We start from the raw sequence: 11,464 nt of genomic DNA, 5'->3' as shown, positions 1-11,464 counted from the left end.
GCCCCAGCCCTGCCGCGCCGTCTACATCTTCGCCAAGAAGAACGGCATCCCCTTCGAGCTGCGCACCGTGGAGCTGCTCAAAGGTGGGCCCGGCGGGGGTCCCGGGAACCGAGAGGTCGGGGAGGAGCGGGGAGGGGGGTGGAGGGGGGACCCCCTCCCCGCGCCACCTCCTTCCTGGGGCCATCGCGGAAAACGGCGACACCAGGGAGCTCGGAGACCCTGGGAGCCCCGGGAACTCTGCTGGCCAGAGGCCAGATGGAGGAGGCCTCGGGGCTCCGTGGCTGAGCAGCGACCTGTGGCCCAGGAGGTCGGGGCCCAGGCCCGGGTGGCAGGCTCCATCCCCAGTGGGGGGCGTGCAGGAGGCATCCGATCCTTGGTTCTCTCTCTTCCTTGATGTTTCCATCTCTCTCTCTCTCCCCCTCCCTTCCTCTCTGAAATCAATAAAAATAAACCAATGAATAAATAGGAGAGACCTGGTGAGGAAAGGGGTGCCCTGGGCGTAGGGATGGGGGGCCTTTAGAAAGAGAGGAGGGAGGCAGCAGGAGGAGAGGGGTTAAGGCCGCCCCGTGTAGAGCTGGGGCCGCGTCCAGCCCCGCCTGGCAGCCTCCCACTCTGAAGTTCTGCAACAGCTGGCACTGCCCCCACCTTCCAGCCCTTTTCCTGCACCCGCCCAGGCTGCGCTGGTGCCCCTTCTATCCCTTCCTCCTCCTCCTCTCCCCCCTCCCCTCCTCCCTCTCCTCCTTCTCCCCCTCCTCCTCCTCCTCCTCCTCCTGCTCCTCCAACTTTGCCTTTATTCACTCTGTCCTCTGCTTCTCCTGTTCCTGATGCGGAAGGGGTGCTCCATGGTGTACCCGGGGAAAGGGAGGGGGGTTTGGGGGGCTTAGTGAACCCTACACCCTGAGCAAGAGGATTTGTTTCTCTGGCAAGGCCCCAAGGACACGACTGGCACACGGCGTCCTGGCATGTGGGTGTAGAACCCACGGATCGCCTGGAGGCACAGCAGGGCAGCTTGCCCTGGCCCATTCGGCTCAGTGGACAGTGTCCGCCAAAGGGTCCCGGGTTTGACTCAGGTCAAGGGCACGTGCCTGGGTAATGGGGAGCCACTGAAGGCTGTTGAGCAAGCAGTGGTTAAACTTTAAAAAAAATATGTTTTTTATTGACCTCAGAGAGAAAATGAGAGGGAGGGAGATAGAAACATCATCGATGGGCTGCCTCCTGCATGCCGTCTAACTGGGCATGTGCTCTGACCGAGAATCGGAGGGTGACCTCCTAGTTCATAGGTCGACGCTCAACCACTGAGCCACCCTGGCCGGGTGACAGTGGAGACTTAAGTGCCTTCAGAATCTTCTCTCCGGGTGCATCTGCAGGAGCAGAAACCTCTCCGATAAACTCCAGCGAGGCCAGGATCCTGAGGGGAGTGGGCACAGGCCCTATAGGGCTCCGCGTTCTCCTCTGACCACCCACCACGATGCACTCTCCGCAGGCCAGCACCTCAGCGATGCCTTTGCCCAGGTGAACCCCCTCAAGAAGGTGCCTGCCCTGCAGGATGGCGACTTCACCTTGACAGAGAGGTAACCGGGGCCCGGGGCTGCTCCCAGACCTCGCTGGGACTATCTTGTCCTAACCCTCTATTTTATCTTATTTTTTAAAATATATTTTTATTGATTTCAGAGAGGAAGGGAGAGGGAGAGGAAGACAGAAACATCCATGAGAGAGACTCATGGATCGGCTGCCTCCCGCACGCCCCCTACTGGGGATGGAGCCCGCAACCCAGGCCTGTGCCCTGACCGGGAATCGAACCCTGACCTCCTGGTTCATAGGCCGATGCTCTATCCACTGAGCCAAAACGGCTGGGGCAGAATTGAGCTTCTTTAAGGCTCAGCTCTGATGCCATCTCCTCCAGGAAGCTCTCTCTGGCCCTCCCATCAGGTGCCGTCTCTGAGCACGTGGCTGGACACCGTTGTGGGATGTTGCCTGCGGGGAGGATGCGCTTGGGCGTGAGTCTCAGAAAGACGCTCAGCTCTGCTGCCACCAGAGGCTGTGTGTCCAGGGCAAGTCCCTTCACTGTTCGAAGCCTGGCTTCCTTGTCTGGAAAATGAGGAAGATGCTTTGGCACATCATCAGGAAGATTAAAGAAAGGACCCGAGTAAAGCACCTAGCACAGTGCCCTTTCTTTTCTTCTGTTTTTAAATATATTTTTATTGATGTCAGAGAGGAAAGGAGAGGGAGAGAGAGAGAAACATCCATGATGAGAGAGAAGCATGGATCAGCTGACTCCTGGACGCTCCACACTGGGGATGGAGCCCGCAACCCGGGCCTGTGCCCTGACCGGGAATCGAACCCTGGGCCCTTCAGTCTGCAGGATGATGCTTTATCCACTGAGCCAAACTAGCTAGGGCCACAGTGCCCTTTCTATACCCATCATGTCCTCCCTCCCCTGCAGTGTGGCCATCCTACTCTACCTGACTCGCAAGTTCAAGGTCCCTGACCACTGGTACCCTCAGGAGCTGCAGGCTCGTGCCCGCGTGGATGAGTACCTGGCCTGGCAGCACACGACCCTGCGGAAAAACTGCCTCCGGACCCTGTGGTATAAGGTGAGGCCCAGACAGGGGCAGTGAGGGCACCACCTCTAAGAGGCTCAGGCACTGTCACCTTCTCCTTTTCCGTTTGGGTAGTTTCTACTGACCCCACTTTGACTTCACTCATTCTTCCTTTTGTTGTGCTCAGGTTGCTGTTAAGCCCATCAAATACATTATATATATGTGTGTGTGTGTGTGTGTGTGTGTGTGTATATGTATATATGTATATATGTATATATGTATATATGTATATATATATATTCAATGTTAGCACAATATAGATCATAGTGCTAAATTTAAAACACAAAATTATAACTCCAGAGAGGAAGGGAGAGGGAGAGAGAGAAAGAAACATCAATGATGAGAGAGAGTCATTGATCGGCTGCCTCCTGCATGCTCCCTACTGGGATCAAGCCTGCAACCTGGGCATGTGCCCTGACTTGAATCAAACCCGGGACCCTTTAGTCTGCAGACCAACTCTCTATCCACTGAGCCAAACTGGCTGCGGCTGGGCTTCACTTTTTTTAAATATACAATGCAAGTCATGTACTGTACTGTTATTCCTATATCATAGTTGAGGAAATCGAGGCTCAGAGGGTTTGGGTGTTTTGCTCTAGGTTCTGCAGTTTGTAAGTGATAGAGTGGAGACCTTAAAAGCCCATCCTCCTGCCCTAGCTGGTTTGGCTCAGTGGATAGAGCATCAGCCTGCGGACTGAAAGGCCCCAGGTTCGGTTCCAGTCAAGGGCACATGCTGGGGTTGCAGGCTCGATCCCCAGTGGGGGGTGTGCGAGAGGCAGCGCTCAGTGATTCTCTCTCATTGTTGATGTTTCTGTCTCTCTCGCCCTCTTTCTTCCTCCCTGAAATCAATAAAAATATTTTTTTTTTAAAAAAGCCCATCCTCCTAATTACTTCTACTGTAAAAGGGATTGCTTTTATATCAGGAGGAAAGAGGTTATAAAATAAGTAGTTCCTAAGCCAGCCTCCTCCCCTCCACAAAGTTCAGGTTCCCTTTGATTAATTCTTTTTTTTTTTAATTTTTTAAATATATATTTTATTGATTTTTTACAGAGAGGAAGGGAGAGGGATAGAGAGTTAGAAACATCGATGAGAGAGAACCATCGATCAGCTGCCTCCTCCTGCACACCCCCTACTGGGGATGTGCCCGCAACCAAGGTACATGCCCTTGACTGGAATCGAACCTGGGACCCTTGAGTCTGCAGGCCGACGCTCTAGTCACTGAGCCAAACTGGTCAGGCCCTTTGATTAATTCTTAAAGGGGTGTGAGTCTGGGAGAAGCCTCCAAGGCTCAGCCAATCAGAGCTCATGGAAGCAGGAAGAGTTCACGAAAGCGGGGTCCTTTGGGAATTTCCCTGCAGGCCTTCCCAGGATATGGAACCAGGGGAGCAGCTCCGAAGCTGGGGGTTGGGGGTGCTTGCCTTCCTACCCCCAAGCCTGGGCTGGCCCTAACCACCACCCCTCTCCCCGCTCTTTGCCTGCCCGCCCACCAGGTAATGTTCCCTGTTTTCCTGGGCGAGCCCGTATCACCCGAGACCCTGGCAGCCGCCCTGGCAGAGTTGGATGCGACCCTGCAGATATTTGAAGACAATTTCCTCCAGAACAAGGCCTTTCTCGCGGGGCCCCACATTTCCCTGGCCGACCTGGTGGCCATCACGGAGTTGATGCACGTGAGTGCTGTGGGCAGGGCCGGCCCGCCAGGCTGGGTGGGTCGCCGGGGTCCTCCGCCTGCCGCCCCACCCTGGGACTGGGGCACGGCTTATTTGGGGTCCCCTCTTCTGGAACTGTGTGGTCCCCAAACCAGGCAGGCGCTGCTTGGCTCCGCCCGTCCGCCCTTACCCTGCCCTGTCCCCTTTTCCCCTACAGCCCGTGGGCGCTGGCTGCCAGATCTTTGAAAGCCGACCCAAGCTGGCTGCGTGGAGCCAGCGCGTGGAGGCAGCAGTGGGGTCACTCCTCTTCCGGGAGGCCCATGAGGTCATCCTGAAGGCCAATGACTTTCCACCTGCAGACCCTTCCGTAAAGCAGAAGCTGATGCCTAGGGTGCTGGCCATGATCCAAAGAGCAGGGAATCCCCCCCCCCCCTCCCCCCGCCAGGCAGATCACAAAGCACCTTCAGGAGACCCCAGAGAGCAGGAGTGACTTGCCTGAGTCCATTGCTCCCCAGGCCAGGTCCCTAGCCCCCCACCCCCACCCCATTGCTACCTGAAAAGCGTTAGAGAAGAACAGCCCACTCGGTCCTTGTCTCCTTCCATCACTAATGTCCTTTGCAGTTTGGTAAATAAACCTGGGCTTAGCCTGTGCCTCCACTTCTAACGCTGTTGTGTGATTTCTCTGACCTTTCTTCAGCCCTGGTCTTGGTGGGTCTCTGTCCAAAAGATAACCCTCCTTTGTAGGCCCTGTGGGTCAGCTTCTCCCTGCTGGCTGCCAAGAGTGAAATTTACAGCCCTCTGGCCTTCTAATGCCCAGGGGAAGTAATTTACCAGCAAGCACAGGGGTCAGCAATCATCCCCCATGTGTTGGCTGTAGGCATGGTGGTAGACCAGTTGGCTGGGCCGGCCTCCCAGGACATTGCCCTTTGGCACCAAATATTGTACGTCATGAGCCCCGCATCTGCCCTGAGGAATCGGTCCGGGGAGGGGAAAATCTGAATGGCAACCCGCCTGGTTGTTACCGGTCCAAAGTTCATGTGCCTCAAAAGGCCCAAACTCAAAATGGGTTCGAGTTTGGAGTTCAGGAAAGGCGCCAGCTGAGAACAGGGGAGCCTGAGTGGTTCCTGGAGTCTATCTCACCCAAGCACAGAGTTCAGGTTGCCTTTATGTCCAGAAAAGGGGAAATGGGAGGGGCTGTCTTTGCAGAACTCAAACCTCAGGCAGAATTCCTCCAAGGATAGCATGTCTACATGCAAGACTGAGCAGAAAGTGTTAGCCAGCAGGGTGTGGGAGCAAGGCGGGCTGGAACAAGATGGAGTCCGAGAGACACTGAGCGTTTCCCTCCGTTACGTGGTCAGGACTCAGTCACTCAGAGCCTTCACTGCCTCAGCGAGGCCCTGTGAGACGCGAACAATCAGGAATGTTGTGCTCAGGTTGTATTTCAGAAGAATATTCTGGCAGCTGAGGGGGTTGGACTGAAGGGTGGCCAGGGAGGAGGCAGGGAGATTGGATATTGCAGTGCTGCTTGGCCTCACCCATCCACCCTTATCCTGCCCTGTCCCCTCTTCCCCTTCAGCCCGTGATTAGAGAGGTGCCTGGTGGAAAGCGGCAGACCCCTGATAGGGGTGCGGGACAGGCTCCTTCCAGCCTGAAGCGGGGGGTAGGGCTTCCTTAACTGGGGAGCATGGGGGACCAGGGAGGCCAAGCTATTCTCAAAATTTCCAGTGGCTGATCCTCTTGCCAAGTGACTTTCTTGGGCTCAGGCCAGAGTCTTCTCCCCTCCCCTCCTCTTCCCTCCTCTCCCCTCCCCTCTCCTCCCCCACAAATATATATTTTTGTTGATTTCAGAGAGGAAGGGAGAGGGAGAGAAACATCAATGATGAGAGAGACTCATTGATCGGCTGCCCCCTGCACACACTCCACTGAGGATCCAGCCCTCAACCTGGGCCTGGGCCCTGATGGGGATTCGAACTGTGACCTCCTGGTTCACAGGTCGAGGCTCAACCACTGAGCCGTGCCAGCCGGGCGGGGCAGAGTCTTCTTAACCCAGGCGGGCATTACAGCCATGGGCCTGAGGAGCTCCAGGGTCACAGTGGGGAAGGCCCAGGGCCCTGCAAGCCTTACGTGAACCTACAGGGCTTCTGCTCTCTGGGAGGGATGAACCGGAGTGTGAGGAATGCGGGTGAGGCCTCTGCACAGAGCAGATCCAGGCGCCCCAGCCTACCCCCTGGCACGGCGCACCCCCTTTCTCTCCTCCCTAGTGTTCTCAGCGGCTCAGACTCCCTTCCTCTCTCAGCCTCCTCCCTGGGTCCGGGTCAGGGCTGGGGCGCCCTTCCCGTCTGTTTCCCATTATCATCCCCGCTGTCCATCGGACAAAGGAAGACGCTGAGGTCCAGGGAAGGGGGGCGACCTGGCCTCAAACCCCAGCTCAGACCCCCGAGGGAGAAGGTGGGAGGTGCGGGCGCCGCTGATTGGCCCGCAGTTACCCGAGCCACCCAATAGGCGAGGAGGGCGCGGCGGGCTCGGCCCGGGGTTGCGCGCGGGCTCCCGTGGGTCCGGCGGTTGCAGCCGACGGTTCGCGTCCCGGCCCGGTTCCGCGGGTCCGCCTCCCTCTCGTTGGTCGGCCTGCCGCCGTCTTCATGGGCCTGGAGCTGTACCTGGACCTGCTGTCCCAGCCCTGCCGCGCCGTCTACATCTTCGCCAAGAAGAACGGCATCCCCTTCGAGCTGCGCACCGTGGAGGTGCTCAAAGGTGGGCGGGGCGCGCAGGCTGCGGGCGGGTGCGGACGGACCGGCAGACAGACTCCAGCGCAGACATGTCGCACCGGTTATCAATTGTGTATTTTTAAAAACACATTTTTTAAATTGATTTCAGAGAGGAAGGGAGAGGAGGGAGAGAGAGAAACATCAATGAGGAGAGAGAATCATGGATCGGCTGCCCGCTGCACGCCCCGCACTGGGGATCGAGCCTGCAACCCGGGCCTGTGCCCTGACCAGGAATCAAAACCTGACCTCATGGTTCACAGCCGGATGCTCCACCCCTGAGCCACGTAGGCCCAGCATCAGTTGTGTATTTTTAAAGAGCCTCGACCTTTGTCTAGCGAAAACGAAATATTCTTTAAAATATAGGTTAAGAGGGAGCGAGGCAGGTAGAGATCATAGGGTTTGGGGTCGGGGTGGGGAAGTGGAGTGAGTGCCCCTGGACCTCCACACTCCGAGGAGAAGACAACTGCTTCCTCCTTTACTCCACACCTCCGAGTTTCTGCATCTGCTGGGAGGAGAGGGTGGTTCTACCCCACCTGTTCTCTTCTTTGCTCCTCCCCACCCCTGCGGGTCTCCCCTCCACATTTACAGAATCCGGTGGAGGGGGCGGGACTGGACCGGGACAATAGGGCAAGCTCTAGATCCAGAGCCCCCTGGGCAGGCCCCGAGTGAGGCCCCTACTGGGCTGAGCCTGCCCACCTTCCGTCTTTGGTGCCCCCGGCCTGCTACACTGCCACCCTGCTCTGCCTTTGCAGCCCTTCCCCGGACTGGGCACACAGGCGGTGCTGGAGGGAGCCTGGGTCGGAGTGGTCCTGTCCGCTCAGGAGAAGGGCACAGGGGCCCCGATTCCACGCCCCTGTACTGCTGTAGCTTCAGCACTGGCAGGGTCTGGGGGAGCGGGGGTGGGGGGCATGCAGCATCAAGTCAGGCCTGGGAACCCCCACTGGGGAGGGAGCCTTGGGCGTCTGGCACAGGAATGGAAGAGCTGAGCTGCGGGAGGCTGGGTGACGGGGTCAGGGGCCCTGGTGAGACCAGGGACCGGCTGAGAGCTGGAAACAGGTACAGCCCCGCTCGGGGCTCTGCACAGTTCACGCGGCCTGCATAGGCAGGGGCATCGCGGGGGGCAGGCCGCAGTGCCTGACGTGGATGGAATCGGCTGGCTACAGGGATGTGCGTCATCTTCCTCGCGGGGCCCAGGTGCCAGGAGGTGACACAGGAGTGGTGGTGGCCCTCTGGGAGGGTCAGGGGACAGTAGGGTGGCCTCCTCTTCCCGGGTGCCCCGCCTGGACAGGGGCCTCAGAAAGATCCTGGATGGTCCGGCCGTTGTGGCTCAGTGGTTGAGCATCGACCTATGAACCAGGAGGTCACTGTTCAATTCCTGGTCGAGGCACATGCCGGGGTTGCGGGCTCCATCCCCAGTTGGGGGTGCGCAGGAGGCATCTGGTCGATGATTCTCTCTCATCATTGATGTTTCTCTCTCCCTCTCCCTTCCTCTCTGAAATTAATAAAAAAATTTTTTTTTAAAAAAAAGAAAGATTCTGGCTGCTGGGTGGGCGTGGCCAGAGACCTCGGAGCGTTCAGGCTTCCCCCCTTGCCTCACTGCTCTCTCCCGTAGGTCAGCACAACAGCGATGACTTTGCCCAGGTGAACCCCCTGAGGAAGGTGCCAGCCTTGAAGGATGGGGACTTCACCCTGGCCGAGAGGTAATGGCCCCTGAACTGCTGCATGGCCTTTTGGGGGTGGGGGGCTGGTCCCCTGTGTGCCCACTGCCCATAGCTTGGGACATGGTTTATGTTCTGTGAGTAGCTGTGCCCGCCCAGGCTTGAAGTGGGCAGAGATGCCAGGGCTGGGAGGGGCACCTGGCATTGCTCCTGTTGTGTCCATGCTTTGACTAAGCTGGGGAGTGGTACTGGGTGCTGGGTGCTGGGTGAGTGGCTCTCACCCTCAGGGCCCATCTGGGTGCCCCCTTATTTGAGGAAGCTTTCTCTGAGCACACACCCCCGTTCTGAAATCCCGTAACGTTTTTGTTTTTTTACTTTGTGCTCTTAGTGCAGATGATAGGATAGCTCAGCGTAGCGCTGTGTGACCTTGGGGAAATCCCTTAACCTCTCGGAGCCCCACATTCCCACTCTGCACCTGGAGATGGTGAAATGCGTCGCCCACATGGGGACACACATGCCAGGAGCCGAGGCCTATCCTACCCAGGGCCTGGCTCCTGGAGAGTAGCTGAGAAGTGACTGGGACCTCTCCCCGCCCCTGCTGTCCCTCCCAGTGTGGCCATCCTGCTGTATCTTAGCCGGAAGTATGAGGCCCCTGACCACTGGTACCCCCAGGACCTGGAAGCCTGCGCCCGTGTGGACGAGTACTTGGCATGGCAGCACACGGCTCTGCGGAGCAGCTGCTCCCTCGTCATGTGGCATAAGGTGAGCCTGGGGGCAGGGACCTGCCTGGATCCTCAGGGGATGGCGCCTTCTGTTTAAAACATTCTATTCAGCTCGGCCGGCGTGGCTCAGCGGTTAAGAGTTGACCTATGAACCAGGAGGTCAGGGTTCGATCCCCGGTCAGGGCGCATGCCTGGGTTTTGGGCTCGATCCCCAGTGTGGGGTGTGCAGGAGGCAGCTGATGATTCTCATCATTGATATTTCTATCCTTCTCCCTCTCCCCTCCTCTCTGAAATCAGTAAAGATATCATTAATAAAAAGAGTCCTCCTTGAGCTGCTAGGGGCTGGCGAGGAGCCCACTCAAGCTGGAGCGGGCAGGAGCCTCTCCGTGCAGAACAGAGAGAAGTCAAGTAGAGCGAGTGTAGACGTTTGCTCCCCAAAAGGCTGGTCCACAGACCAGGAGCATCAGCGGCCCCTGGAAACTCATGGACATGCCGAGTCTCAGGCCCCAGCCAAGCACACAACTCGGGAATGGGCTCTGGAACCATATTCCAGAGCGAGTCCCAGGCGCATGCCCCTGTGAGAAGTCTGGGTGGGGTAGGAGGTGGAGGGTGGGGGAGCCGGTGGCAGCTGCACCAGTGGGGCTGGTGGTGAGGCCTTTGTGGGCGGACAGTGGGAGCCCCGGGAGGCTTGCTGCAGTGAGAAGGGGCAGGCAACCTGACATTGCAGAGGGCCCCCCAGCAGCTCTGTGAGCCTCTAGGGAGGGTGGAGGCTGGCCCTGTGTGAGGGGGAGATGAGGCCTGGGCCGGTGGTGGTGGCTGTGGGTGGAAAGGGACGGGCGGGAGCAAGGAGAAGCTAGGCTGGGCTTTGGGCGGAACCTCAGCCCGCTCCTGCCTGCCCCCCACCAGATGATGCTCCCTGTGTTCCTTGGTGAACGGGTGCCCCCCGAGACATTGGCATCTACTCTGGCCGAGCTGGACAGGTGCGTGCAGCTGCTTGAGGTCAAGTTCCTGAAGGACGACTTCCTCGCGGGGCCCTGCATCTCGGTGGCCGACTTGGTGGCCATCACAGAGCTAATGCACGTGAGTGCCCGGGGGGGCGTGGCCCATGGGGCGTGGGGTGCCCGGGAGGGAGCCAGTGTACCAGCTCACGCTGCCCTTCCTGGCTGCGGACCCAGGGCATGTTACTTCCTCCTGTGTCTCAGTGTCCTCATCTGTAAAATGGGACTTTAAAACCCCGCCCTGCAGGGATATCCAGGCCTCTCTCAGTGTCTCCTGGGAGGGGTCCCCCAGCCTTTCACACAGGGGGCAGAGGAACAAAGTCCACCTGGTGGGTCCCTAAACCGGGTCAGCCGCCTGACAGCTCCCTCTCTCTTCAGCCTGTCAGCGCCGGCTACCACGTCTTCAAAACCCGCCCCAAGCTGGCGGCCTGGCGCCAGCGCGTGGAGGTGGCGGTCGGGGAGGACCTCTTCCAGGAGGCCCACGAGGTGGTCATGAAGGCCAAGGACCTGCCGCCAGTGGACACTGACATGAAGGACAAGCTGAAGCCCGTGGTGCAGATTTTGTTGTAGTGAGGAGGGGCGGGCCTGCAGCCAATGTGGAGACCGGTGTCCAAATAAAGAGATGGAGCTGCCCCTCTCCTTGGCCTTAAGCAAGGCACCCGCACAGTCTCCGTCCTTGAGATCCCTCCAGCATCAGGCCCACACTCCTCCTCTTGTCTGTCTGTTTACTCCACTCTTGCCCCTTCCACTCCAACTGGCAGGAGACCTCTGGAATGAGCTTTATTTATTATTTTTAAAATATATATTTTTACTGATTGCAGAGAGGAAGGGAGAGGGAGAGAAACATCCATGATGAGAGAGAATCATGGATCGGCTGCCTCCTGCACGTCCCCCCACTGGGGATCGAGCCGGCAACCTGTGCCTGTGCCCTGACTGGCGATCAAACCCTGACCTCCTGGTTCGTAAATCGACGCTCAACCACGGAGCCACATCAGCCAGGTTCACTTATATTTTCATCTACAATTCAAACAGCTTCGGAACACTGATGACAGTATCATGGTCAGTCACACCGACAGAT

The 11,464-nt window shown here is 58.1% G+C and overlaps 2 protein-coding genes across 3 annotated transcripts; both read left to right on the top strand.

Annotated features, from left to right (window-relative positions):
* Position 1: 1 nt before the first annotated feature.
* LOC102761414 (glutathione S-transferase theta-1) lies at positions 2-4,907 on the top strand (the record flags this gene model as incomplete). Its single annotated transcript, XM_006768781.2, has 5 exons — positions 2-83; positions 1,484-1,571; positions 2,444-2,594; positions 4,088-4,264; positions 4,461-4,907. Coding segments are annotated over 5 exons (771 nt in total), but the record flags the coding sequence as incomplete, so codon positions are not given.
* A 1,838-nt stretch (positions 4,908-6,745) lies between these two features.
* On the top strand, positions 6,746-11,179 carry LOC102751345 (glutathione S-transferase theta-1-like). 2 transcript variants are annotated; one of them, XM_006768747.2, is made up of 5 exons: positions 6,746-6,994; positions 8,621-8,708; positions 9,278-9,428; positions 10,295-10,468; positions 10,765-11,179. In XM_006768747.2, exons 1-5 carry the CDS (start codon positions 6,883-6,885, stop codon positions 10,954-10,956), a joined length of 717 nt encoding a protein of 238 aa, XP_006768810.1. In that variant the 5' UTR covers positions 6,746-6,882; the 3' UTR covers positions 10,957-11,179. The 2 variants fall into 2 exon arrangements, with proteins under 2 accessions (XP_006768810.1, XP_015422730.1); XM_015567244.1 differs by lacking the exons at positions 6,746-6,994; positions 8,621-8,708; positions 9,278-9,428 and adding an exon at positions 9,747-9,965.
* The last annotated feature ends 285 nt before the right edge of the window (positions 11,180-11,464 follow it).

The sequence above is a fragment of the Myotis davidii genome, unplaced genomic scaffold (assembly GCF_000327345.1).
Source record: "Myotis davidii unplaced genomic scaffold, ASM32734v1 scaffold43, whole genome shotgun sequence".
NCBI classification, from domain to species: domain Eukaryota; kingdom Metazoa; phylum Chordata; class Mammalia; order Chiroptera; family Vespertilionidae; genus Myotis; species Myotis davidii.
The sequence above is the reverse complement of the archived record's forward strand: the minus strand, read 5'-3'. Positions and strand labels throughout refer to the sequence as shown.

Excerpts from the sequence above, each read along its gene's own strand:
- LOC102751345 (XM_006768747.2), top strand. The coding sequence starts at position 6,883 with ATGGGCCTGGAGCTGTACCTGGACCTGCTGTCCCAGCCCTGCCGCGCC. Across the intron at positions 6,995-8,620 it reads CACCGTGGAGGTGCTCAAAG|GTCAGCACAACAGCGATGAC; the intron begins GTGGGCGGGGCG and ends TCTCTCCCGTAG. Across the intron at positions 10,469-10,764 it reads CCATCACAGAGCTAATGCAC|CCTGTCAGCGCCGGCTACCA; the intron begins GTGAGTGCCCGG and ends CTCTCTCTTCAG.